This window comes from Arvicola amphibius, chromosome 17 (genome assembly GCF_903992535.2).
Source record: "Arvicola amphibius chromosome 17, mArvAmp1.2, whole genome shotgun sequence".
NCBI classification, from domain to species: domain Eukaryota; kingdom Metazoa; phylum Chordata; class Mammalia; order Rodentia; family Cricetidae; genus Arvicola; species Arvicola amphibius.
Window position 1 is genome coordinate 31,360,872 of NC_052063.2, and position 27,642 is coordinate 31,388,513.

Sequence of the window (27,642 nt, forward strand, 5' to 3'; positions counted from 1 at the left end):
AACTCTCTCCTATTGCCGTGTGAGTGCTGGGATCAAGCTCAGGTTGGCAGACTTGGCAGTGGGCACCTTCATGCACTAAGCATCTCTCCAGCCCTCACCTAAGCCTCGTGTGTGGGTGACCAGTTTTTCTCTGACAATTGTTAAATCTGGCAATTCGAAATTACACATTTGAGTCTTCGCTGTGTTCTGTCAATGAGACTCTCGCCGAGTTCTGTTTACTCAACCTGAATCATGACCACAAGAATATACCGAACTAATGTAAATTTATGTAGACACTAAAAGCTATCATAAGGTTTGAAGACCAGGAGGTAAAAGGAATATCGCCATGGGACCTCTGAGGAGGTGAGTTGCCTGAGGGAGACAGGGACGGGTACAGTAGAAGCCACAGGGCTTGGCTACTGGTGGAACAGAGATAAAGGAGGTATAGGTTTGGGTAGTTTCCTGGTTTCTGGGTTTCTGTCTGATCCGATGGGGACGCCTGTTATGATGATGGGGATGTAGAAGGAAGTCCATTTCCAGAAACAGTGATTCAGTTTGGTGCATGTTAAGCTAAGGTATCAGTGGAGCAGCCAGATGAAGATGCCGTGGTGGGTGGTTAGGAATACATCAGAACCTAAGCATGGTGGCTCACACCAATTATCTTAGAGGCCGAAGCAAAAGGATTACCTTGAGTTCCAGGCTAACCTGGGCTACATAGAGAGTTTCATGTCAGCCTGGGCTGTAGTGAGTTCCTATAACAACAATAACAAATGTTTCCAGGTATGTGTATGCATGCATATGTGTGGGCACGAGTGTGCCACAATGGTGAAATGGAAGTCAGAGGAAAACGGCCAGGAGTCCATTCTCCACACCAAGTGAGTCCCAAGGATTGAACTCGGGTCATCAGCCTTGATAACAAGCACCTTTATCTGCTAAACCAGCTCACTGGCCTATCTGGGGTTTTGAGACAGGCCCTCGCTACATAGCCCAGGCTGTGTGACTCACTGTGTAGCTCAGACAGGCCTTAAAGCTGAGGCAGTTCCCTCGCATCAGCGTCAGTGCTGGGATCACGGACACGCCCTTGCCTCCTTGCACATATAATCACGACTGTGATTGTTTCAGGACCATCCAGATAAGCCAGGATAATGACCTAGTCAAGATCCCTAATGTAATCACATCTGCAAAATCTCTCACCATGTAAGCAAGGTTCTTTGATACTTTGCTTTATTATTATTATAATTGTTATTATTTGAGGCAGTGTCTTACTATGTTGTCCAGTTTGGCCTCAAACTTCTGGACTCATTTTCCTGTCTGGAATTGAATTGGGGCTACACAGGAAGGCCACCAGCCCAGGCTCCCTTGTGTGAGTATTAAGATACAAATGTGGATCTCTGAGAGAGAAAAGCTATGAAGGAATGGCTTCTGTGAGGGCCCTGTAACAAAAAGAGTGAGATTTTAGAGGCTAAGTGAATAATTGTAAGAGTTAAGTAGAGCCGGGCGGTGGTGGCACATGCCTTTAATCCAGCACTCGGGAGGCAGAGACAGGTGGATCTCTGAGTTCGAAACCAGCCTGGTCTACAGAGTGAGTTCCAGGACAGCCAAGGCTGCTACACAGAGAAATTCTGTCGCCAAACAACGACAACAACCAAACAGTTAAATGGAGAACTCTATACAAAGTACTGAGAGTCCAAGATAATCTCAAACAAACAAACAAAAAACCCTTCTGTGTGCGCGATAGCACAAGCGTGGAAGTCAGGAAACAACTTTCAGGAGTCTTGGGGATCAGCTCAGGTTGTCAGGCCTTCACCCGCTGGGCCATCTTGCTGCCCAACAAGCTTTGCTAAGTGGAGCCGGATGTGTGGGAGAAGAGCTGTAGGAACTGCTCTTTCCTAATCATCCTCGTTACAAAAATAATAACCAGCCGGGCGGTGGTGGAGCACGCCTTTAATCCCAGCACTCGGGAGGCAGAGGCAGATGGATCTCTGTGAGTTCGAGACCAGCCTGGTCAACAAGAGCTAACTCCAGGACAGGCTCTAAAACTGCAGAGAAACCCTGTCTCGAAAAACCAAAAAAAAAAAAAATAATAATAATAATAATAACCAATAGAAACAAATTAATATAACTATTTCAGATACGCATGCCCAGAAAGTTCGAAGTTCCTTATATTCCCTGAAGTTTTGGGGTCTATCCCTCTGTGTTGTTCCGGATACACACCAATACGGAAACGTCTCATAATTTTCTTCCTTTTGAGACAGATGCTGGAATGTAGCCTTGTGAGCCTCCTGCTTCAGCCTCCCAGTTGCTGAGATTACATGGTGTGTCAACATGCTCGGGTTCTGTGTCGCTTTAATTTACGTGTATTTAATTAGCGGCGGGCAGGGTGGTGTCCTGCTGTACAGGTGGCCGTCAGAGGGCAGCTTGCAGGAGTCTGTTCTCTCCTTCCACTTCTTCTAATGTGTGGGTCCCAGGGATTGAACTCAGGTCCTCAGGCTTGGCGGCACGTGTCGTTACCCACTGAGCCATCTCGCTGGTGCCCTGTGTGTATATATGTGCATGCATGTTGGCCCACACATTTTTGTCTTGGCATAGTGTGTGTGTGGGATGCATGGATGTGCCTTTGTGTGTGTAAGTACAGGCATGTGTGTGCCACAGTGTGTGTGTGGAGGTCAGAGGACAACCTTCCATCACCTTGGAAATTCCTGGCCTCTTGTCTTTTATCCTGATGGATGTGCCAGGCTAGCAGGCACGTAAGCGTCCAGGTGTACGGTAGCCAACCCTCATCTCCCTAATGAAGCCTTGGGGAAATATCTGTGCTACTGTGTCTAGCTTTTCTAGGTTCTGTGTATTCAAACTCTGGTCGCCATCCTGTGGGCAAGCATTTTATCCTTTTGAGCCGCTTTACCCCAGCACGCGTGACATTTTAACAAATACACAATGTCATACTATGTCTAGATTGTTTTAGGACTTCCTTCATTAATTATGTGTCTTGACAGTCTTTCCATATTATTCTATTTCACTGTTTTTAATACCTGTATCACATTTTTGTGGCATAGATTTTTTTTTTTTTTTTTTTTTTTTTTTTTTTTTTTGCGAGACAGGATTTCTCTCTGTAGCCTTGGAACTTGCTCTGTAGACCAGGCTGACCTCAAACTCACAGAGATATACCTGCCTCTGCTTCCCAAGTATTGGGATTAAAGTCGTACACCACTACCGCCAGCATTGTGGCATGGCTTTTTTTTTTTCTTTTAGGTTTTACAAGATAGGTTTTCTCTGTGGAACAGCCTTAACTATCCTGGAACTGGCTATGTAGATCACGCTGGCCTTGAACTCACAGAGATCTGCCTGCCTCTGCCTCCCGAGTGCTAGAATTAAAGGTGTGTGCCACCTGGCAGTGGCATAGGTTTTTATACTGAGGGATACTTAATTTTTTTTAATTCGTTCCAAGAATACTTCCATATACATCTATTCATGTATGTGTATGGAAATTTTGTGTCAAAAAAAGTTTTAAAGGGCTAGACAGATGACTGGGTAGTTAAGGATGCTGGCTGTTCTTACAGTGGACAAGTTCAGTTCCCAGCACACACATGGCAACTTATGTAACCATATGCAACTCCAGCTCCAGATGATCCAATGCCCTCTTCTGGCCTCTGTAGACATTAGGCATGCATGTGGTATGTAGACATATATGCAGGCAAATAGCCTATACACATAAAATAAACATTAACAGTAATAAAAAGAAATAGCTAACTAAATTTAACAACACACGTTTAGCTTTTAGCGTTTGTTAGATTGGGGCCAGGAAGGATTAGCTCATTGTATTTACTATGACCGGTTCTGAGGCGAGGGGGTCATTGTGCAGCTCAGGCTGACCTTGAACTCCCACATAGGACGGTCTTTTGACCAGCCTCCCACGCGCTGGGGTTGCAGACTTGAGCCACCACAACTTGCTGTCACTCGCCTCTTTCAGCATTTTCCTGGTGTGTCTTGCACTATTCAAGACGTATTTGGAATAATGTCTATATGGACACACATTGGGAATGTTCATTTTCCATAGCAGGCAGAGGCAGCCAGAAGCTGACTTGCTCATTGGTTCCTGGGGCTTGGGCATCTTGCCCTTTCACTGGCAAAGGCCTGGGGGCTCCTACAGAGCCGAGGCAGAGGATCCCCGGGAATCTGTGCAGATGGGCTCAGAGTGGGCTCTCAGAGGCCCAGGGGTCTGTGCAAGCCTGCCTTTTCCGCCCCTAGGCTATGAAGGTGAGAATTTGGGAAAGATCCTCAGGGACATCGAGACGAGTAAGGTGGTCTATCTCGACCGGTGGCTCCTGGAAGTGAAACTGCAAACAAATGAGAAGAGTGACCCGGTCCCCTCTCAGATCATCAATAACTACTTCTCCATTGGCGTGGTCAGTGCGGGAGGGAGGGTGGGGGAGAAGGGCGGGCAGAGCAGGCAGAAGCTGGAGAGACCAGAAAGGAAGCCACACGGGGGAACTGTGAGTTAGGTACACAGGGCTGTGTGTTGCAGAAAGAACATGGGATGTGCTGTACTCCAGAAGGGAGGAAAGGAGAGGGGAGGGGTGGGGAAAGGGAGAGCAAAGGGAAAGAGGACTTAGCAGAGAAAGAGTTCTGAGCAGGGAGGCATCTGGTCTCGAAACTACGTTGTGATTCTCCAGGATGCTTCGATTGCTCACCAGTTCCATGTCATGCGAGAGAAATATCCCGAGAAGTTCAACAGCAGGTGAGGGAAGAAAGAGGGGAAGAAGAGTGGCTCAGTGGGTGTCTCCACCTAAGCCTGAAGACCGACCTGAGTTTCATCCTTGGAACCCACATGGTAGAAAGAGGGGATCTTGACTCTTGCAGGTTATCGCTTGGTCTCCATATGCATGAATGAGTGCACACACACAATATGAATAAGATATTTTTAAAAAAGAGACAGGGAATGGACATTCAGTGTCGAGACTGGATTTGTGCCAGGCATGGTGAGCACACCTTTAATCCCAGCACTTGGGAGGCAGAGACAGGAGGGTCTCTGAGTTCAAGGCCAGCCTGAGTTCCTGGGCAGCCAGGCCTACAGAGAAAAATCCCGGTCTCGAAGGAAAAAAAAAAAAAAAAGACTGGACTTGTGAGCAAATTTGACACCGAACGGTTAGGTATAGGCAGAAGCCCCTGCTAGCAGCCCCTCACCAAAGCTGCCACTGTCACCCTAAGGTTGGAAGTTGGCTCCCTTTGTTGTTGCTGTCAGCACTGTGTGTGTAACTTGTCTCTTCCCTTTCGGGCCTTCTGTTCGGGTTGACGAAGAATGAAAAACAAGTTGTGGTACTTGGAATTTGCCACATCTGAATCTATCTTCTCAACATGCAAAAAGCTGGAAGAGTCTTTAACGGTTGAGGTGCGTATGATAAAACAAAGCGAGCCACATATTTTTTAACTTTTTTTTTTTTTTTTTGAGATAGGGTCTCACACTGTATCCCAGACTGGCCTGGAACTTGCAGCAGTCCTCCTGCATCAAATCCCTAAGTTCTGCGATTGCAAGTTTTTCATTTTCTTGTATTCAAGTTTTGTCCTACACAGGAGCCCCTGGGAATGTCACACATGTGTGGACCTATTACACCAGTTTACTAAGTCCTTAAGATTTACTAGTCTCTGGGCTGGTAAGATGATTCAGCAAGTAAAGGGTTTGCTGCTAAGCCTAACAACCAGAGTTCAATCCCCATAACTCACATGACATAAGGAGAGAACTAACTCCTATAAACTGTCCTCTTTACTATATGAATGCACATATAATGCCCCCATCCCCTCACATACAGATAAATAATAAATACATTTTTTATTTTTTTTAATACAGGGTCTCTATTATGTAGATCTGACTGTCCTGGAGCCCTGTGTTGACCAGGATGGCCTCAAACTCATACATCTAGCTGCCTCTGCCTCCCAAGTACTGGGATTAAAGGCATGGGCCCATGCTGGGCTACTAAATACATTTCTTAGGTGACACAAGTCTTTAATCCTGGTACTCAGGAGGCAGAGGCAGGTAGATCTCTGATTCTCAGGCCAGTCTGGCTTACAGAGTGAGTTCCAGAACAGCCAGTGCTATACAGAGAAAATAAAAAACCTACTATCTCAAAAAGCAATTACATATATATTAGGTCTTCCTTCCTTCCTTCCTTCCTTCCTTCCTTCCTCCCTCCCTCCTTCTCTCCCTCCCTCCCTCCATCCTTCCCTTCCTTCTCTCCCTCCCTCCCTCCATCCCTCCCTTCCTCCCTCTCTCCCTCTCTTCCTTCTTCCTTCCCTCCCTCCATCCCTCCCTTCCTCCCTCTCTCCCTCTCTTCCTTCTTCCCTCTCTCCCTCCCTCTCTTCCTTCCTTCCCTTCCTTCTTTCCTTCTCTTGCACACCTCTCAATCCCAGCAGGAGCAGCCACATTCCATGACAGTGCTATCAGGTGAGAATCCACACCCTCTCCAGTTATGGTTCTGTCCCTCTCCCCTCAGATCTGTGGGAAGCCACTGGATCTCAGCGACCTATCCCTAGAAGGCATTGCAGTACTGAATATCCCAAGCACACACGGTGGCTCCAACCTCTGGGGTGAAATCAGGAGACCTCAGGGGGATACTTCTTCTATCAACCAGGCATTAGGCAATACGGCCAAAATAATTACAGACCCCGATATCCTGAAAACCTCTGTGCCAGGTGAGGCAAGTCTCCTTGGAGCTAAAGTCGTCAGATCTGAGGAGGTGGTGTGACTTCTTTAGGAGAACCTGTTTCTTTCTATTTTAACCCCCAGACATGAGTGACAAGCGGCTAGAAGTAGTAGGAATAGAGGGTGCAATTGAGATGGGCCAGATCTATACCAAGCTCAAGAGTGCTGGACATCGGCTGGCCAAGTGCTCCGAGATCACATTCCGGTAAGGAGGACTTGGGCCAGGGCTCCTGAGGAAAGGGAGGTGGTGGCTCATGGGAAGAGTGGGAATCTCTTTCTTAGGTCTTTCTCCAGGACAGATGGTCTCAAAGCCAGCCTGAGAGTGTTAACGGTTTGGTTGGTAAGAAAACCTCAACCAGTCTTTCTTGACCTCCCACAGGACCACAAAAACCCTCCCCATGCAAATTGATGGGGAACCGTGGATGCAGGCACCCTGTACAGTGAGTATTGCCCTTAGGCTCCATGGAACCTAAGTCTCCATTCTACAGCTGCTGCTTCCTGGCGCCCTAGGTTCCCCTGTGCACCATTAGTCCCAAACTCTGGATTCTCAGGATCCCAACAACTTACCCTAGAACCCTAATGTCTCAGCCCTAGGGCACCAGGACAGGCTTTCAAATATGTTTCCTTCCCTTTCAGATCAAGATCACCCATAAGAACCAGATGCCCATGCTGATGGGCCCAGCCCCCAACTCCTACAACTTCTTTGGCTTTTGGAGCTGAGGATACCCTCTGCCTTGAGCCCGCCTTGTTGTTCCTGGAGATTTCCCTCTATGCTCTGTACATTGCTGCCACACCCTCCTGTCAGCCCAGAAGGATGTTTCTTCGTTTTCACAGTATTTATTGCCCTGTCCCACCTCACTGTTCCCACACGCTCACTCACACAGAACCAAAAACGCATAACACTGAAAGTGCCTCATCTAATAAAGTATTATTTTCCATCATTGGGATATCTGTTAGAAGAGTAATATATGTATTTATATCTTCACCCCTTTAGAGGCAGATTTAAGAGCAGACAAAACACATAAAAACATGAGTGCAAGGTTCTGAGACTTTATTTCAGGTATTGGTAGTCTCCAAGGGAAGACTGCAGGAATGCGGCAGGCATTGCTGTCAACCCCAGGAAACTCGCAACATGGTGAGGGTGCTCAGACCTGCTGCCCGCTGAGGAGCGGACTGTTTTCACCAATGCGGGAGGTGCGGAAGACTGGGGGCAGGCGCAGCCAGTGGGTGCTACCATGTGGCAGTTGGGAAACAGGACGGACTGAGCCCCGCTTCATAAGTCTGTGCCTAGTATGGAGGGAAGAAGGGAGAGAGGTCAGCAGTGGCGGCCGGCCTGTCCAGGTTTCCCTGGCTATGACCGCAGCTCTCTCCCCTCTTCCTTACCCTGCCTAGTGTTCATCTTCGCTTGTCTCTGCCATCCACTTCCCCTTACCCCTGTGTTTCCCCACCTTGAGGTCCTTGGCACCGCTAGCTAGCTGGGGAATCTGCCATCTGCCCCACCCCACTTCTGAGACAGCCGCTTACTATGTAGCTCTGGCTGTCCTGGAGCTCACTGTACATCAGGCTCACAGAGATCCATCTCCCTCTGCCTCCTAAATGCTGAAACCAAGGCCTGTGCCACCACATCCTGCTGACTGTACCTTTCTCACAGGTGAATAACTTGCTTCACCCTACTGCCCTGGTTTTTGTTTTGTTTTGTTTTGTTTTTTACACTTTTAAATTTACTTATGGGGAGTGGGGCAGCACGTGCCATGGTTCACATGTGAAGGCCCGAGGGAAATGTGGGGAAATTTGTTCTCTCCTATCCTGTGGGCACCGGGGATTGATTTGGCGGCGAGAGCTTCCCCAGTGAGCCCAATCACCGACCTCTGACCCACTCTTAATATGCACAACAGCTCCACGTCATCAGTTGTTCTTGCCCCAGGAGGCTTGCCCACGTAGCTTCTAATACCAATAATCCCCAGAAGCTTCAAACCCTTCCCAAAGGTACCACAAGAAGACAGCCCAGGCCTGTCTGACGTCCCCACGGGGGCTTGCCTGGACAACCATGCTTCACCCCTGAAGGAAGAGTGGTTGGTGGTAATAACGGATGAGGATCAGGATGGCAGGGCTCTTACCGGTATATCAGAGACACAAGGACCACAGCCATCAACACCAGTAAGACACCTACAAGCATGGGAGCCTGCCCAAGGCTACCTTCTTGACCTGTAAGCAGAATCCCAGGTACTGTTTCAGCATCTGTTCCCTCCCAGCTATCCTCTGTCCATTCCCTTCCTCCTAGTTCTTGTCAAGTACCTACCAGGAACAACAATTTGGGTGCTGGCCACTGCCAGGCTATTGGCATCAGTCAAAGACACATTGAGGCAGTAAGTCCCTGAGCCTCCTTTTAGTACTTGGTGTAGGACCAGCTGGCAGTCTGGGCTTGGTGGCACAGGTTGGCACAGCCTCTGGGCAGGGAGCTGGCACCCTGGCAATGAAACGTCCACGCAGGCTTCCTTGGGTAGCCTGCAAGAATATGAGTTTGCATCAAGAGATCCACGAAGGGGCGGGACAACAGGAAGATTGACAGTCACTCCAGAAGGTTAACCAAAAGGACACTCACCCGCCTTGGCAGGACACAGTCAGCTCAAATGCATCGCCTCTATTTGATGGCACAGCCTGCAGGATCTCAGCATTTTCGATACCCTCTGTGAGGTTGCAACGTTTCAAGTTAGTGTTCCTCTACCAAGACCATACACAAGAAAGCCCAAGGGATGCTCTTCCAATACTATCTCTGCCATTAGGGTATTCTCAATTATTTTCTCCCAAGATATGCTGCTACTGGCCAGCCCTGGAAGCTAGCTTATACCTCCCTTCCTCGGTCCCCAGCATAGGCAAGACTCACGGACAATGTCCAGGGTGAGAGAAAAAGAACCATATCGATAGAGAACACAATCCAAGGGAACTTGTCTCTTCGCAAGCATTAAGGTGTCTGTGCCATCCAGGAGAGGGGTGATGGGCCCTGGCAGGAAAAGATTTGAGGGGGCAAAGTCAAGAGATGTAACGCTCTTGGAGACAGACCAAGCAGGCATTGCCCCAAGTACAGCCAAGGCTACAGGCTCCTAGAGCTTTGAATCAGTGAAGATGTGGCCAGGTGGTGGTGGCGCATGCCTTTAATCCCAGCACTCGAGAGGCAGAGGCAAGCAGATCTCTGTGAGTTCGAGGTCAGCCTGGTCTACAAGAGCTAGTTCCAGGACAGGCTCCAAAAGCTACAGAGAAACCCTGTCTTAAAAAACAAAAACAAAAAACAAAACAAACAAAAAAAACAGTACTTGTTACTCTTGTAGAGACACACAGTCCAGGGCTAGGGAGATGCCTCAGTGGTTTAAAGTACTGGTTACTCTTACAGAGAAACTGGGTTTGATTCCCAGCACCTACACAGTGGCTCACAACCACCTGTAACTCCACATCCAGGGAAAGGGATCCGATGCCCTCTTCTGATCTCCATGAGCACCAGGTACACAAGTGGCACACATCAATGCAGACAAAAACATCCTACACATTCATTTTTTTATAAAGACAGAAAGTTTCCAAATATTGGTCATGTCCCACACTGGTCAGGTCCTGGACTAGACGGCTGGCCTGTGTTGATCCATTCAGCGTCAGATATCACTCCTTTGTTTTGCTTTGGGGTAGGAATCCCAGAGTGGGAAATGGAGAGAGAACCAGGCTGTCGGAACCTGGAGCATCTCTGCATTTACTCTTCAACAGAAGGCAAGTTTTGTAAATGACCATAGGCTGTTCGGCTCCCCTGACTTCCTAGCTGTTATCCTTAGAGAAAGAACCAGCTCATTCCTTTCCTTGTGGCTAGGGCAAAACTCATTTCCTGAACTCCACGTCTCTTGCATGTGGTTGAGACACTCTGGCTTTCGAGCTAGTGAGAATTCCAAGGCAGCCGCAATGCTACAGAAAGGACCTGTTAGCATCTAGATCTTGGGGTAAGACCAGAGTAGAGAATTGACAACCCACCTCCAAGAACCTCATTCACGCATTCTTACCTGTAGAACTTTCTGTAGGCAGAAATGTGCTGGCATCTGGACCCTCAGGTTCAGGAGTGGGTAAGTCTTCAATGGTAGTTTCTACCAGCATTGTGGTCGTTACTTGTGCAACCGTGGCTCCAGAGGGCCTTGTGGCTGTGGTACCGATACCCTGTGTAGTTGACATCACTGCCAGTGTGGGATCTAAGACCGCTGAGGTCAGTGGCTGCTCAGAGGTAGTAGCTGTACCCTCTGTGGTTGGCATTTGCACAACTGTGGTTCCAGAGGGTTCTGTAGTTGGCATCTGGCCAGCTGTCGTACCAACTTCTGTAGTGGTCCCTTGCCTAGACGTGGTTCCGGGTACCTCTGCAGTTGGCATGTAGCCATCTGTGGTACCTGGGACTGGGGAGGAACCACAGGAAACAAGGGGAATGGCAGCCTGCAGTACAACCTGGGCAGTGACTGAGCCGGACCCCAGGTAAGTGTGAGTGACCTCAACTGCCCGGGAGATCAGGGTCCCAGTGTTGTCTCCAAAGTCCCAGGTGTAGGAGAGGTCAGCCTCAACCAAATAGCCACTGGGATCGTGGAGCCGAACGGCAAAGACGAGAGGCTGATTTCTCAGGAAGCGCTTGTTTCCTCCGTCCAAGGCCTGCAGCTGAGACACACTCACGGAGAAGGGGACCTGGTCTGGGGTCAGAGCCAGGAAAGTCAAGAACCAGCCAAGTTCTTCACACACAAGCTGACTAGCCAGGCCTTTATTGTCTTTCTACCCCTCCCCTTTGTAGGTTTCCGACCACTTCCTCTTTCTAGACCAAAACAGCCTCTCCACATCACGCCCCCTTGCCTGCCTGGCTGTGTTCCTTTCTGATATCTTACCAGTAATGGTGAAGGTGGAACTGGCGTGAGCAAGGGGCACATAGCTCTGGGCCCCCCGTCGGTGGTAGACAGTCACTTCCATGGTGTGCGTGCCTAGCCTCGCGTGGCCTGTTGCGATGCTCAACCTGGACACTGGGCCCCCCAGAACTTGCCAGTATCGTCCTGAGAGGTTTCGAGACAAAAGCAGAGGAGAGGAGGCAACGGGTTAAAGAAAACTGAGAAGCAGTTTGAAAAAGGCTAGAGAGACAGGAGGTTGGGGATTTCCTCCTGGGTTCCTTGGGTCAGACTACATTAGGAAGGGGCTACTAGGAGACCTTACCCCAGGTCTTCCAAACATAGACAAAGCTTCTTCTTGGAGGCTGAGGACCAGACGGGCAGGGTCCGCCATCAGGGAAGATGCAGGCATCATCAGGTTCCTGTGGATACACTGGCTGTCCTCCCCACACCTGGCTCCCTGGAAAGTGAATAGTCAGCCTCAAGCCCTGGCATTCTTTCACGTGTACTCACACCGCTAAAACACTTCCTAGTGGGTGGGGCGGGAGGAGTACTCCTTAGCCGGAACTATGCTCTCCGTACTAGAACCCATATGGGATGGCAATTAGAGAATGGGGGTGTACAGAAACCACAACTTGAGATACATATGCATATAGAACATAAGTAAAAGATTGGCTATCCACAGAATAGAAAGCTTACAATGACCCTCGTGAGATTAAGAGCAGCAGCAGCTCACATTAAATATTTACTGTAGGTCCGGGCAAATCTACTTATATATAGATGAGACTGTTTTCATCTTTGTAATGATCTGTCAAGGTACCACACCCACTTCATAGGCAGGAGAACAAACACAAAGATACTTGCCCATCCATGGTCATATCTAGTTATGGATTTATATCTCAGCCCATGCAACTTCAGGAATCTGCTGTTCTCCAACTTGGAAACTACAATTTTATCTGCATTTTCTAATTTTAGCACAATAAGTATATATTACCTTTTATATATTTACAGGATATATTGACTGTAATGAGTATAAACATAATTTTTTAAGAGTCTGTGAGGGATAAAGGGCCAATGGAATAGCACTTGACAAGAGTGTATGAGGCCCTAGGTTTGAACCCAGCACTGTTAAAAAATAGAAGAGGAGCTGGGTGGTGATGGTGCACACCTTTAATCCCAGCACTTGGGAGGCAGAGGCAAGGGGATCTCTGAATCTGAGGCCACTGTGGTCTACAGAGTAAGTTCCAGGACAGCCAGGACTACACAGAGAAACCCTGCCTTGAAAAACCAAAAAGAAGAGGAGGAGGAAGAGGAGGAGAAGGAAGGGGGTTTTCCGTGGGTTTGCTGGAGATACCTGGGAATCTGAGCCCCGGGAATAAGGTTCAGGAGGTACTGAGAGAGGAACTTACCATTGAGGACGGTGTTGTTGGCCCAGATAACCTGCCCGTCTGGCAGTACCTTTTGACTTTCAGGGAACTGCAGGGCAATGGAAAAGGAGGTGTTTGCACCAACCAGCGTAGGCCCATCATTTCTGACCTCCAGAGACACCTGGCCCCCTGGGAAGGAAAGCTGAATTAGCTGGGACTCTGGCTTCTCCTCTCCAAGTCTCTCTGCCAACCTGCTTAAATTTAGCCCAGTCCCCACTCCCCACTCTTCTGTCTCATTCCCACAGGGCCTTTCCAAGGAAATCCAAATCCTACCTCTCCAGCAGTCGGGCTGCTGCACCTCTGTCCACTCGGGGTACAGCTCCCTGTTCCAGGTGTTAGTTCCAAGTTGCCGTGGGACACCAAGCCAGTCCTGGTTCCTGGATCCTAAAAGTAAAGTAAAAAAAAGATCCTAGGATCCTTAGTCTCTTCTCAGAAGACAGCGCATGCCCCGTGTGATCTCACTGCTTCATTCGAAGCGCAATGTGTTAATTTTGGTGGGATGGAGGGCAACACAGAGACCAAGCATAGAGCCTAACACCTGTAAGCACTCTACCATTGAGCTGTATTCTCAGCCCTCTTCTTTTCCCTAAATGCTTTGATTAAAAATTCTTAGCTAGGCGTGGTGGTGCACACCTTTAATCCCAGCACTCGGGAGACTGAGGCAGGTGGATCCCTGTGAGTTTGGGGCTGGCCCAGTCTACAGAGTGAGTTCCAGGGCAGCTAAGGATACAAAGAGACCCTGTCTTTATAAAACCACAGAAACGAATTTTTTTGTGTGTGTTTGGTTTTGTTTTTGTTTTTGTTTTTTTCTTTGAGATAGGGTTTCTCTGTGTAGCTCTGGCTATCCTGGAACTCACTCTGTAAGACATGGTTGAACTCGAACTCATAGAGATAGATCCTCCTGTCTCTGCTTCCTGAGTGCTGGGATCAAAGGTGTGCATCATCATATCCAAAAGGTTTTTTTCTATTAAAAAAAAAACCAACTTTTATTTATTTAAATGATTTGTTTCTGTGTGTGTGCTCACGTACATACAATCACACACACACACACACACACACACACACACACTAGGCCTTGGGATGTGTGTGGAGGTTACATAAATTTAATTAAAATTTGAAAAGCTTACAGTACTATAGATTGAGCCCAGGGTTATAAGCACACTAGGGAAGCGCATAGCTTTTGTTGTTTCTTTTTAAAATAAGGCATCGTGTAACCCAGGTTGACCTCAAACTCACTGTGAAGTCAGGATAGCACTTCCAAGTGCTAGGACTACAAGCCTGTACCACTATGCCCAGATTCTGTGGTACTGGGACAGAAGCTAGGGCCTATGGTGGCCGGTGGCCGGCGTGTTATACGAGCACTCTCCTAACTGAACTACAGACCCCAGGGCAGTACTTTCCAGTTCACACCTGTGGTTTTCTAGACTGTAGAAGTCTAGGCTGGCCTTCAGCTCATGGCTATTCTGTCTCAGTCTCCCAAGTGCTGGGAATACCGGTAAGCCACCGTGAACCTCTTTAGTTATTTAAATTTATTTGTGTGTGTTCGTGAGTGTCACAGTATCTGTAACAGGTAAGTCACCATGTGTAGATGGAGACTGCTTTGTTTCCCAGCTGCCCAGACCTGGATAATAACACAGAAACTATATTAATTACAACACTGCTTGGCCAATAGTTTAAGCATATTTCTAGCTAACACTTACATCTTTTTTAAAAAATATTTTTTATGGTTTATTTAATGTGCATTGGTGTGAAGGTGTCAGATCCCCTGCAACTGGATCCTCAGACAGTTGTGAGCTGCCCTGTGGGTGCTGGGAATTGAACCCAGGTCCCCCAGAAGAGCAGTCAGTGCTCTTAACCACTGAGCCATCTCTCCAGCTCCCTAACATTTACATCTTAAATTAACCCATTTCTATTAATCTGTATATTGCCACTAGGCTGTGTCCTACTGGTGCTGGCATGTAACTCCTATGGCAGCTACATGGTGTCTCCCCAACTCTGTCTATTTTCTCTCTATCTCTCTATTTGGATTTCCTGCCTGACTTTTCTCTACTAAGCCATTGGCCAAAACAGCTTCTTTAATAACCAATGGTAATAAAACATAGTGATAGCATACAGAGGGGAATCCCCCATCAACCACGAACCTCTTTATGTATTTAAATGTATATGTGTGTGTTTGTGAGTGACACAGAGTACGTATGAGGGGTGAAGCACTGTCCATGGATCCAGTTCTCGCCTTCCACCATGTGGGTCTAGAGGATCGAACTCAGGTCAGGCTTAGCAGCAAGCACCTCTCTCTGATGAGTTATCTCTGGCCCAGCTTATATTTAAAAAAAGAATTCTTTTTTTTTTTGTTTGTTTGTTTTTTTTTGAGACAGGGTTTCTCTGTGTAGCTTTAGCACCTGTCCTGGAACTAGCTTTGTAGACCAGGCTGGCCTCAAACTCACAGAGATCCGCCTGCCTCTGCCTCCCGAGTGCTAGGATTAAAGGCGTGTGTCACCACTGCCAGGCTGTTTTTCAAAAATTGTATTACACTGTGCGGGGAAGAGGGTCAGTGTGTGTGGGTCCTGGGAATCAAACTCGGGTCATCAGGCTTAGCAGCAAGCACCTTTCCCTGCTGAGCCATTTCTCCAACCCTGTTTACTACTTCTTTTTTTTTCATTTATCTAATTATTATTTACACACAGTGTGCTCTCTGTATGTTTGCCTGCATGTCAGAAGAGGGCACCAGATCTCATTACAGATGGCTGTGACCCACCATGTGGTTGCTGGAAATTGAACTCAAGACCTCAGGAATAAGAGCCAGTGTTCTTAACCGCTGACTCTCCAGCCCCGACTATCTACTTCTGAGAGAGAGGGTTTCACTATACAGCTCAGACTATCTTCAAACTTGTAATCCTCCTACGTCGGTGTCCCAAGTACTCAGATTTCAAGTGTGTAGCACCATGCCTGACTTTCAAAGTACATTTCCTTCCTTCCTTCCTTCCTTCCTTCCTTCCTTCCTTCCTTCCTTCCTTCTCTCCCTCCCTCCGTCCTTCCTTCTCTCCCTCTTTCCCTCTCTCTCTTCCTTCTCTTCCTCCTTTCTTTCCCTCTCTTCCCTCCTTCCTTCCTTTCTCTAATCAGACCCCCTGGAGTTGAAATTACAGGCAGTTTTGAGCTAATAGATGCAGTTGTAGAAGCTGAGCTTGGGTTCTCTGGAAGAACAGTGAGAGAGAGCTCTTTACCAACCCTTCAAAAGACATTTAAACTCACTGAACTCATTCTCTATTATGCATTATTCTACGCACACGGGACTTAAGAAGTGAATAGGATAAGGCTCTGAAGAAAATTAAAATAAAACACAAGAAATGGAACACGCACACAAATTGTCCCCATACCACCGCTTAACGTGTGTCATAAAGGACCATGCATGATATGGTGCAACCAAATGAGAGATGGCCAGCCCAAGTCCACTCTAGCGGAGTGGGGAGACGTCAGCGAGGAGAGCTAGGGCGAGCACGAGCAAACAGATGGAGGCAGGCAGTCACGTGGCAAGTCAGGGCTGCTAGCCTGTGACGGATACTCACTGAGAAAAGGCAGAGAAGACGGGTCAGGGCAGCGGCTCTCAACCTTCCTAATGCTGAGATGCTTTAACACAGTTCCTCGGGTCGTGCTGGCCCCCAGTCAATAGACTATTTTCGTCGCTACTTCATAACTATAATTTTGCCTCTGCTATGAGTCATAATGTAAATATCTGTCTTCTGACGGTCTTAGGTAACCTCTGTGAAAGGGTCATTTGACCGCCCTCCCCCCCAAAAGGGGTTGAGATCCACAGACTGAGATCTGTTGAGTTTGGGGCTTCAGTTGCAGGCTGAGGAGTATGACCGTTCTTTGCAGGTAGTTAGTTGGTTTTTGGTTAGTGGTGAAGGGTTTCTTTGTTTTTCGAGACAACCTGGAATTTGCCATTCTCCTGCCTCTGCCTCTTGAGTGCAATCACAGATACCACACACCTGGTGCTTTTCTGTTCAGAATTTTTTGTTTCTTCTTCTTCTTCTTCTTCTTCTTCTTCTTCTTCTTCTTCTTCTTCTTCTTCTTCTTCTTCTTCTCTTCTTCTTCTTCTTCTTCTTCTTCTTCTTCTTCTTCTTCTTCTTCTTCTTCTTCTTCCTCTTCCTCTTCCTCTTCTTCTTCTTCTTCTTCTTCTTCTTCTTCTTCCTCCTCTTCCTCTTCCTCTTCCTCTTCTTCTTTTTCTTTTCTTTTCTTTCTTTCTTTTTGTCTTCTTTAGACAGGATTTCTCTTTGTAGCCCTGGCTGTCCTGGAACTTGCTTTGTAGACCTAGCTTGCCTCGAACTCACTGAAATCTGCCCGCCTCTGCCTTGCAAGGTGTGTGCCACCACACCCAGCTTCAGATTTTTTTTAAAGAATATTTATTTTTTCCAGGCAGTGGTGGCATGTGACTTTAATCCAAACACTCAGTAGGTAGAAGGAGGCAAATCTCTGTGAGTTCAAGGCCAGAGTGATCTACAGGCTAGTTTCAGGACAGTCAAGGCCACACAGAGAAACCCTGTCTCAAAAAAACAAATTATATATACATATACATACATACATATATATAGTGTGTGTGTATAATTGTTTTCTTGTGTGAGTGATTTGCCTGCATGTATGTCTGTTCACCAAATGCATGCCTGGTGACCCTTGAAGTCAGAAAGGGCATCTGATCCCCTGGGTATAGAGTTACAAGCAGTTAAGAGCTGCCATGTGGATGCTGGGGACTGAACCCGCGTTAGAACATCCACTGACCTAACCCTCTAGCCCTTCAGAGAACTTTTTAACATGGTGGTATTTGTATTTTAGAAAGGCCACTGTGACATCAGGATATGGTGGTCCACAAACGTAATTTCAGCCAGTACTCAGGAGTCTTTGGCCAAAGGCTCACCATGAGGTTGAGATCAGCTAATATATAGTAAGTTCCAAACTAGCCTGGTCTACACAACCTTGTCTCAAAAGAAAAAGAAGGAAAGAAGGAAGAAGAGGAAGAGGAAGAGACCACTGTGGCAAAAGGAGGGAGGAATGAGTAGACCCAGGCACAGGTTGGAGGAGGGGACAAAGCAGACATAATTATTATAATTGAATTGGGTATAGTGTCTCACGTTTGTAATCTCAACACTCAGAAGACATTGTCAGGAAGATCACTGCAAAGTAGGAGGGTAGCCTGGTCTACATAGCAAGTACCAGGCCAGTCAGGGTTACACTGGGAGACCAGAGCTAAAACATATATATATATATATACATATATATATATATATATGTATATATATATATATATGTATATATATATGATAAGAGGAGAAAGAAATATAATGCTCAGATGTGTGGGTATGAACATAACATTTCAAAAATACATTAAGAAACTTAGAAAAAGAAAAAAAAAACTGGTAGCACACGCCTCTCTGTGATTCCATCCCCCAGAAAGTAGAAGCAAAAAGATCTACTACATAGTAAGTCTAAGGCCAGTCTGGGATACAAGAGACTCCCCATCTCAGAAAAGGAATGAAAAGACAGAAAGAACAACAAACAAATTAATAAAAAGCCTGGAAATTGCAGGACAAATGAAGAAGCCAGAGTGAGGAAATTTCTAGAAGCTGGTGAGGCCAAGGATCCTGAGAGAGAAAGGAGCTGTGATACAATGTGAATACAGAGCAGAAACTGTCCTTGTCCCAATTCTGATGCCCATGGCGAAGCCAGAGATTCTGCTGGCGGTTGGTCTGTGGTCATCTCAGAGAGTGCTGGACCACTGAAGCAGGACCGATCATAAGATGCCCCATTCTTTTCTGACTGCTCACCCTCCCTCCTCAGCAGCACGAGACATTCCAGACCCTCTGACCGCCCTCCACCCCCCTGCTCCTATCACGAGGCCTCAATCCCCCAGAGTCCTTTCATGTGATGCTCAGCTGAGACCCTTCTGCTCATCCCTCCCAGAACATAAGGCCTGGCCTGTATTCAGCCATACCCAGCGCAGAAGGTGGTATCAGCTCGGTCTTATTGAATACCATATTCTCTTTCTGTCCACTTTAAATCTCCTATTACAAGCCCTTAAGATATTACCCTCAGGATCTCCCACTCAGTTTTACTCCTTTGGAGGCTCTGTTTCAGCTGACTGTCCTCCGAGGCCTCAGAATTACTGCCGTGCCTTCCGCCCCTTGAGTCAGATAGGAATACTTTCATGCCCAATCCTAAACTTCACAAATAAAACTGGTTTACGTCCGGAATCCTGGTACTTAGGAGGTGAGGATCAGGAGTTCAAGGCCATCCTTGACCAAATGAAAGCAAACAAAACTATGTCCTCGCTAAACCGAATAGGACAAGCCTGAAATATTTGATGTCTTGTGAGAAGGGGAAACCCGGAGCAGGTGTCCAACTGCTAATGGCACTTGCTCTTGATCACACTTGCACACTCACCTTCTACGGCCCCCACAGCCAGCACAGCACTCAGCACCAACAGAGGGAAGCAGCACCTTAGCACATCCATCCTGTTCTTCCCTTCAGCAGCCAAAGGTGCCAGGGTGGTGGGAAGGAACCCTTTATAGGAAGGGACGCTTCATTTGCATAGCCCTTCCTCCTGATTTCAGCCCCCGGAGGTCCATGGCAGGTTTTCTGCTTTACTGGGGTCACATACGTCAAGACACACCATTACTCTGGAAACAGTTGACTGGTGGACATCCACAATCCACAGACATCAGTCACAATTCAGCAAGAGAGACCGAAGCCGTGAACTGAGTCAAATCCCTTAAGACAGAAACTGCTTTATCCAAAATCAGTCCAAAGGGGCTGGGACTGTATATTTCCAGCAATGATTCAACAAAACCAACCAACGAACCACGAATCACTAAAACAGTGAGCCGGGATTAAGCTAGAATGACTCTGTTATCTAGCCTAAAAATCCTTTACAATAAAAACCCTGACTTTTTTCACCGCATGATGCAGGAGGCCAAGCCAGAGGGATCTCTGAGAGTTCGAAGTCAACCTGAATTTGTTTTTTAAATGTGTTCCAGCCGGTCAAGGTCAAAAAAGGGGATGGGAGAGCTGGAGAGACAGCTCAGCAGTTAAAAGCATATGCTACTCTTGCAGAAGATCAGAGTTTGGCTCCAGTGCCCAAGCCTGACAGCTCATGACAGCCTAAATCTTCAGCTCCGGACGATCTGCTGCTTCTGTGAAACCCTACACACAGACACGCACACACACACACATAATTTTAAAATATATAATATAAACATATTAACATATAATATATAAATTATTTATATATTTTTAAAAAGATTCCCAAGTTTCTGCTTTTCTAAGGAGGTTCTCTTGACCAGGTGGAATGTGAAAATTGTGAAATCCGAAGACCAAAGACCACACCAGTTCCGGCCGGCGGAGCCCGAACCAGGAACTGGGGAAAGTTGCGCGGCCCGCCCTCAGCTCGCCCGCCCAGGGCGGGGAATCCGCGGCGGGAGCGCGGGGTCCCGCCCGCCCTCGTGACGTCGACCAATCCGAAAGCTGGAAGGCGGAGCCAGGGAAACGCGGGAAGGAGGGGCGGGGCCTCGGTTGGCCGTCTGGAGCGGTGGGGGAGGCGGCAACATTGTTTCAAGTTGGACAAATTGTCAAGGGCTGAGCTTTCCTTGCGTTCCATCCCGAGCTGGGGTTGCAGTGCTCACCTTGGCCCCCCAGGTCCTGCGCCCCGAGTGTCTGGCCCGCTTTCTTCAGGGTTCCCGGGCCCCGCTCCCGGGGGCCTGAGCCGCCTCGCTAGCGCTCCATGGAGAACTTCCAAAAGGTGGAGAAGATTGGAGAGGGCACGTACGGAGTGGTGTACAAAGCCAAGAACAAGTTGACGGGAGAAGTGGTGGCGCTTAAGAAAATCCGGCTCGACACGTGAGTGGCCTCCGGAGCCGGAACTCCTTTCCCGCGACCTCTCGACTGTCCCCCCCCCCACAACCCCCTGCCCCAACAGGCGGGTAGCCGTCGGGACCGGAAGGTGGCGGGGAGGCACTCAAGTGAGGGGTGGGTCGGCGGACGGTAGGCGCTCTCCGAGACTGTCGGGGGCTGGAATCCAGAGAAAACTTTCTTCTGGGGTGCGCTTCACCCGGTGTGCTCCCAAATCTGCAAGCCAAGAGACTTGGGAAGAGAAAGTGGGGGGCTGGGGGCCGAGGCAACGTCCAGGAGAGTTCATAGAGTCGGGGTAGGTTCGGGAACGAGGGAATAGTTGCTTTCTGAATGGAGAGCTCGCCTCACTGCTCCAGCCCCATACGTAGAACCCTGTCCCTCTTTCAAAAGAATGGCAGTTGAGACTCACTGGCCTCTGGGGAGGCTGGGAGCTACTCTCACCCCCCCCCCCCCTCCATAACCTTTCCTCTGCTTCACATTCACCTGGAGGCTCTCCTTACCTTCCACTGGAAAAAGAGGAAACAATGACCTTAAATATGTCTAAAAGCCACACCCTGACTACCTAGGAATTAACTCCTGATAGTACCTTTCCTTTCTGACTTCCTAAGGGGTTTGGGGGGGGGTGTGGTGTCTCCCCGAGAGAGCAATGTTTCTAACCACATTCTCCTCTCTGTTTTCCCAACCTCTCCAAGTGAGACTGAAGGTGTACCCAGTACTGCCATCCGAGAGATCTCTCTGCTTAAGGAACTTAACCACCCTAATATTGTCAAGTAAGTGTAGTCTGGGAGATGATCACCAAGATGGGTTCTGTTTGTTTACTCCCTCAACTCCTGGACCTTCTCTTACAGGCTGCTGGATGTCATCCACACAGAGAATAAGCTTTACCTGGTGTTTGAGTTTCTGCACCAGGACCTCAAGAAGTTCATGGATGCCTCGGCTCTCACGGGCATCCCTCTCCCCCTTATCAAGGTAAGCCTCTCCCACCCCAGCTCACATATTTTAGGGAAAGCTAAAGGCAGGTGATTCCCACTGGCGATGATTTGTGTTGCTTTTCCTGTTCATTTTAGTCATTAACCGTAGGACAGACAGAAGAATCAAAATTGAGTTCCTTGGAGCCAGCCTAGGTAGCTCAGGCAGATCTGATAACACTCAGATAATGGGACTGAGGGAAGTTGGTGGGTTCCTCCAAAAATATCTCCCAGCAAGACGGAGATGGCACACATCTTTAATCCCAGCACTCAGGAGGCAGAGGCAGACGGATCTCTGTGACTTCCAGGACAGCCAGGGATACACAGTAAAATCCTGTCTCAAAAAACAAACAAACAAAAAAAAAACCAAACACCTGTGATGTGGGAGAAATAACCAGAGCTGATTGGCTGCTGGAACTAATTGATGTATCAGCAGGTACATATTCAGCACATAGTTATTTAACACCTTTAATGTGCTAGGCACAGAGTTGAAAGGGATGCAAAAAGTGAGTAATCTGTTTTTATCCTTGACAGACTGAAAATCTAATGAAAGAAATAGCTAGTAAGTGAGTGTGGTTATGTTGTAGTTATGTGTATTGGCTCCTGCTTATAATTCTGACACTCAGGAGGCAGGGGCAGGAGGATGTCTGTAAGTACAAGGACAGCCTAGGCTACACAGTTCCAGGCCAGGAAGACACTTAAAAAACAAATAGGGCCGACAAGATAACTTAGCAGGTAAAGGCGCCTGCCTCCAAGTCTGACGACCTGAACTCCATTCCCAGGTCCCACACGGTACAAGAAAACCAACTCTTGCAAGTTGTTCTTTGACTTCTTCGTATGCACTATGGTGTGTTCCCCCCATAAATAAATCAGTAAAAATGTAATCTAGAGAATTAAATAAACTCCCCCAAATATGTAGTGGCGTTATCATCAAACAGTTAAGGCTTTGTTGCATCTTGAGGGCAAAGAGCAAGTTGTATCTGTTCACCATGGTGACTTAACAAACCTCCCTCTCTCCTTTGTCAGAGCTATCTGTTCCAGCTGCTCCAGGGCCTAGCATTCTGCCATTCTCACCGGGTCCTACACCGAGACCTCAAGCCCCAGAACCTGCTTATCAATGCAGAGGGGTCCATCAAGTTGGCCGACTTTGGACTAGCAAGAGCCTTTGGAGTACCTGTTCGTACTTACACTCATGAGGTGAGTCCTTCCACGATTTTCTTCTTTAAGGATCTTGGGAGATGCTTATAACAGCATTCGCAGATTATCATAAACCCCAGGACAGGAGTTCCTTGGTAATGGAATCCCTGACAACCCAAAGAGCTTCACTTATATATTTAAAGTATATAAGTTTTGCTTGCTTGTGTGTCTGTACTGCATGCCTGCCCGGTGCTCACAGAGGTCAGAAGAAAGTGTCTGATTCCGGGAACTGTAGTTATAGATTGGTGTGAGCTGCCATATGGGTGCTGGGAATTGAACCTGGGTCCTCTACAAAAACAAGTACTTTAAACTGCTGAGCCATCTTTCTAGCCCTTAACCAAAGGGTCTTAGGATATGCACTAAATGCATACTACGAGGTTACCTGGACTTAGATACTAAGCCAGGAAAGCTGGTTGGCATACCATTTAAATGTCTCAGATTTTCCAGGCACGTCCCAAATCTAGGGGTTCAGAATACATGACTGGGGCTAGAGAGATGGCTCAGCAGTTAAAAGCACATGGTGCTCTTGCAGGCGAACCATGGTCAGCTCCCAGAGCCCATGTCAGGTAGTTCAGAATCACTTTGACTCCAGCTGCAAGGGATCAGATACTTTCTTCTGGCCTCTGAGGGCACTGCACAGTTGTGAGAACTTACACAGACAATGCATGTAGACACTTTTTTGTTTTTAGAGACAGGGTTTTGCTGTAGCTTTGGAGCCTGCCCTGGAACTAGCTTTTGTAGACCAGGCTGACCTCGAACTCACAGAGATCCGCCTGCCTCTGCCTCCTGAGTACTGGGATTAAAGGTGTGCGCCACCACCACCTGGTTATATACACATTACTAAAGTTTTTTTTAATTCCTTTTAAAAAGAGCGGCTGGAAGGTAGCAGGGTTTTGTGGAGCGAGGCCTGTGACCTTACTGTTCCCTTGCTCCCCAGGTGGTGACCCTGTGGTACCGAGCGCCTGAAATCCTCCTAGGCTGCAAGTACTACTCCACAGCCGTGGACATCTGGAGCCTGGGCTGCATCTTCGCTGAGATGGTATGGAGGCTTGCCAGGTTCTCTCCAGCCTACCCTTGCCCACCTCCAGGAGCAAAACTCTTTCCTTGGCCTACCCATGGCCCTTTATCACAGTGAGGGAGCTGACCCGGCACCAAGCACAGCTTTACAATATCCCTACAAGGAGCTCAGTCCATTCTGCGCCCGGCAGCTGCTTCGTTTCACTGTTTGGTTTCTGCCGTTTCGTTTTGAGATAGTCTCACTGTGTAGCCACGACTGGCTTTACACTTTGATCTGCTTCAGCTCCGCTTCCCACCATTACTGGCTAGCCCCTGGGACTGAGCTGACAGGAATGAGCCACCATGCTGGCCCCACTCGTTCAGCTGTTTCAGCTTTAATCCTCAAATATTTGGAAGAATAGATTCCATTTAGTGCAACAGGTGGCCCACAGGCCACATGCTTCCAATGATAGCTACGAATGTGGCCTCAACACGCAATCAGAAACTTATTTAAAACAGAGTGTGGTTTTGATTCGGTGGTGATGGGGTATTTTTGTTGTTTTGTTTTGTGTTTTGATTTGTTGCTTTTATTTATTTATTTATTTTACATCCCAACCAAAGTTTCTCCTCCCTCCCCTCCTCCCAATTCCACCCCTTGTTTATTTATTTTTTAAAAAAACTTGGTTTTATGGTATTTAAGCTTGAGCTTTGTGGATGACATCATCATGTCGCAATGTCAAAAGTTTGGACATGTCTGTTTTTTGTTTCCTTCATTTAATTTATACACCTGTTCTTGAAAACGAGGAACTTAGTAAAGCTGAATGCATCTATCATTTTTGTGGACTTGGTCATGCCCTGCCCCCTCAACCTCTGGCTTTTCAGATTGAAGGCCCCTTGAAGCCTAGCTTCGTATGGGAGGTCCCATCCCATTTAATGCAACAGTGGATCAGATTAATATTTTTTTGGGCTTTTATCTGGGTTGAAACTGGGGCCTTGGAGACCATTAGCCTAGATATAGATAATACATATAGAATGTGAATTTATCCACCAGTACCTTACAATTGCCCATATTCCTCTCTCAATTCATCAAAAAATATTTGTTAAGCACCTAGTGTGTACCCAGCACCATGCTAAGTGCTGTGGGGAGCACAGAAGAAATGGAAGACACAGTCTCTGCCCGCTGTGCTCCTATCTAGAAGTGGCTGCATCACAAGGAGGGGGGATGACCGCAGTGTCTACCCCATACCCCGTGAGTGGCTTGGGATCCCTTTGCTACGTGTCAGTGGCACCCCAGACATTCACCCCCTCCCAGCCCCACCCAGCCTTGGGGATCTATAAAGCCATGGTTGGGGGAAGGAAGGAGGGGGCGAGGAGACCGATGAAGGGACTTCATTGTCTCAAGCTCTGTATGACCGACCCCATGCAAAGCCCCGGGGAGGGGAGTCATGGGGCCCTGATGACCTTCCAGTGCCTGTGGGAACCTCCTCTGTACAAGGGGCCGTGTTGACTGACGTCATGTGGGTCTTGGCCTTTCCTCTTTCCCCATTTTCAGGTGACCCGACGGGCCCTGTTTCCTGGAGATTCTGAGATTGATCAACTCTTCCGGATCTTTCGGACTCTGGGGACCCCAGATGAGGTGGTTTGGCCAGGAGTTACTTCTATGCCTGATTATAAGCCGAGTTTCCCCAAGTGGGCTCGGCAAGATTTTAGCAAAGTTGTGCCTCCCCTAGATGAAGATGGACGGAGTTTGTTATCGGTAAGAGCCCGGGGTAGTTGGCTGTATCCCCCTCCCATTCCCCGGAGAAGAGAAGCTGAGCTCCCGAACCCCATCAGAATCCCCTAGTCCTTGATTCCTCTTCTCCTCAGCAGGCTGGCTCAGGCGTGGGAGGAGGGAAATGAGAGCTGGGTAAAGGATGCTGGCTTCCAGGCCTCTGCATCCACCTGCTCTGCATTTGGTCCCTGAAGTCAGACTGTCTTTCTCCCTCCAGCAAATGCTGCACTATGACCCCAACAAGAGGATTTCAGCCAAAGCAGCCCTGGCGCACCCTTTCTTCCAAGATGTGACTAAGCCAGTACCCCACCTGCGACTGTGATGTCCTTCCCAAAGCCCTCTTCACCCTTGGTCTGATTTGACTCTGGGCCTTTTGGACACAGGTCAGGTTCTCCTCTTCTCTGCTGTCTTTAGCACTCACACTTCCTCTTGACCAGCCAGCTCTGGGGATTCAGAAGCGCAGGGAAAGATGAGGTGGAAGGAAAACGTTTTGGTATTAGATGCACTTAACCCAGCTTCCACTACCTTCTCCTTCTTCATTCCTGAGGAGGATTGATATTCAAAACAAAACACTGACCATTCCCTGCCCTCCCCCAATGTCAAGCTTTGTCATCCCAGTCTTAGACTATCTCATAATTATTAGGTCCCATATTTAGGAAAACAGCCCAGACCTCCTGTTTTGTAAAGGCCAACTGATAAGCAGAAATCTAAGTTGGGACATTTCAAAACCAAGCAAAAGGGGTCTGTTGTAATGAATTAGATTTAAAAAAAAAAATAGATCCAAACAGTTTATACCTTAGTTTTAGCATTTGGCCTCACCTGACAATCAAGGAGGCCCAGCTGAAGAAGCAGAAATGTTTCCCTTGAGTGCTTCACCTACCTTCTGCAGGCAAGAAGAGTCAGGAGGGGACGGGGATCTGTGTGTTCACCGTGGTCCACAGGGCAAGGTGAAAGATGCTGGGATCTTTCCATTAGCAATTTTCTTGTTTTCTGGTGCTGACGACTAAGCCCAGGACCTTTTCCTCACTAAGCAAATGCACCACCAATGAGCCGGATTTCTAGCCCGCTTTTTGGAATTTGAGTTCTTCAGTTGTCAGAGGCCCCTGTTGCCATCGTCTTCCGAGAGTCACCCCCCACGCCATAGTGGAAGAGAGGCTTTAGCTGTCATTTCGAATTGCTAGGACTTCTTAAAGGCTGTGACCTGGTCGGGTCATTGAGGGAAATTTTCTATAAAAGAGTTAACAATTATATTTATATTTCAAGTTATAGTAGTTTGGATATTTTAGTGTTTTGTTTTTTCTTTTTGTCGGTGTGGATGGATTTGTTACCATGTGCACTTTGAAATTTTGTAATTCAATTGTTCAAAGAAAATATTTCTTTTATGATCTCCCTCCACCTACCCCTTGTCCTCCAGTGTTCTGTTAATATTATTTGTAATTTAGCTTGTAATTCATTAAAAGAGAATATTCTCAGTTGTATAGTGAATCTCGTATTTTTGTCATTTGTTTATTTCCTGGAAGAATGGTGTGGGAGACAGCCTGGATGTGAGCGGTGACTTCAGAGCCCGCTTCCTGACGTCTGTGTACGCAGGACATCCTCCCATGCCTTTGCAGTGGGATGGTTGTAAGGGTGAGCAAACTGGGTGTTGTCCCCACTTGATGGGCAAGGACACTGAAGCTTCCTTCCTACTTTTTCCTACCAACCAGCTAGCCTCTGCTTTTCCCTGCTCACGCATGACTGAGTGGGCTTCAGGAGGACTCACCTCAACACCCCGTTTCTCTGTAAGCTTTTACTATTTGTGTAGGGTTTGTTGGTTTTGAAATTATGT

General features: G+C 47.7%; 3 protein-coding genes across 7 annotated transcripts in view; 2 read left to right on the forward strand and 1 right to left on the reverse strand.

The window, feature by feature from the left end:
• Positions 1-7,614, forward strand: part of Dgka (diacylglycerol kinase alpha) — a 30,407-nt gene extending 22,793 nt beyond the window's left edge. For all 4 annotated transcript variants that reach the window (XM_038314509.2, XM_038314507.2, XM_038314510.2 and 1 more), the window contains 7 exons: positions 4,225-4,382; positions 4,650-4,714; positions 5,275-5,365; positions 6,465-6,663; positions 6,758-6,878; positions 7,053-7,113; positions 7,310-7,614. In XM_038314509.2, the coding sequence (XP_038170437.1) occupies positions 4,225-4,382; positions 4,650-4,714; positions 5,275-5,365; positions 6,465-6,663; positions 6,758-6,878; positions 7,053-7,113; positions 7,310-7,393 (779 nt within the window). In that variant the 3' untranslated portion in view covers positions 7,394-7,614. The remainder of the gene's footprint in view (positions 1-4,224; positions 4,383-4,649; positions 4,715-5,274; positions 5,366-6,464; positions 6,664-6,757; positions 6,879-7,052; positions 7,114-7,309) is intronic.
• A 102-nt stretch (positions 7,615-7,716) lies between these two features.
• On the reverse strand, positions 7,717-19,916 carry Pmel (premelanosome protein). The gene is made up of 11 exons (XM_038314511.1): positions 19,419-19,916; positions 13,260-13,370; positions 12,969-13,115; positions 11,885-12,019; positions 11,566-11,727; positions 10,711-11,376; positions 9,558-9,674; positions 9,276-9,360; positions 8,973-9,178; positions 8,791-8,878; positions 7,717-7,960 (listed from the first exon to the last, which is right to left on the reverse strand). Exons 1-11 carry the CDS (start codon positions 19,486-19,488, stop codon positions 7,819-7,821), a joined length of 1,929 nt encoding a protein of 642 aa, XP_038170439.1. The 5' UTR covers positions 19,489-19,916; the 3' UTR covers positions 7,717-7,818.
• Positions 19,917-20,546: 630 nt separating this feature from the next.
• Cdk2 (cyclin dependent kinase 2) lies at positions 20,547-27,299 on the forward strand. 2 transcript variants are annotated; one of them, XM_038314571.1, is made up of 8 exons: positions 20,547-20,870; positions 21,575-21,652; positions 21,731-21,851; positions 22,877-23,047; positions 23,985-24,086; positions 25,149-25,292; positions 25,596-25,799; positions 26,032-27,299. In XM_038314571.1, exons 1-8 carry the CDS (start codon positions 20,755-20,757, stop codon positions 26,134-26,136), a joined length of 1,041 nt encoding a protein of 346 aa, XP_038170499.1. In that variant the 5' UTR covers positions 20,547-20,754; the 3' UTR covers positions 26,137-27,299. The 2 variants fall into 2 exon arrangements, with proteins under 2 accessions (XP_038170499.1, XP_038170500.1); XM_038314572.1 differs by lacking the exon at positions 25,149-25,292.
• Positions 27,300-27,642: the final 343 nt, after the last annotated feature.

Coding starts and splice junctions, on each gene's coding strand:
- Pmel (XM_038314511.1), bottom strand. CDS start 19,488: ATGGATGTGCTAAGGTGCTGCTTCCCTCTGTTGGTGCTGAGTGCTGTG. Junction 12,020..12,968: donor CAACAACACCGTCCTCAATG/GTAAGTTCCTCT, acceptor TTCACTTTCCAG/GGAGCCAGGTGTGGGGAGGA. Junction 8,879..8,972: donor CACCCAAATTGTTGTTCCTG/GTAGGTACTTGA, acceptor TTCTGCTTACAG/GTCAAGAAGGTAGCCTTGGG.
- Cdk2 (XM_038314571.1), top strand. CDS start 20,755: ATGGAGAACTTCCAAAAGGTGGAGAAGATTGGAGAGGGCACGTACGGA. Junction 21,653..21,730: donor AACCACCCTAATATTGTCAA/GTAAGTGTAGTC, acceptor CTTCTCTTACAG/GCTGCTGGATGTCATCCACA. Junction 21,852..22,876: donor TCCCTCTCCCCCTTATCAAG/GTAAGCCTCTCC, acceptor CTCCTTTGTCAG/AGCTATCTGTTCCAGCTGCT.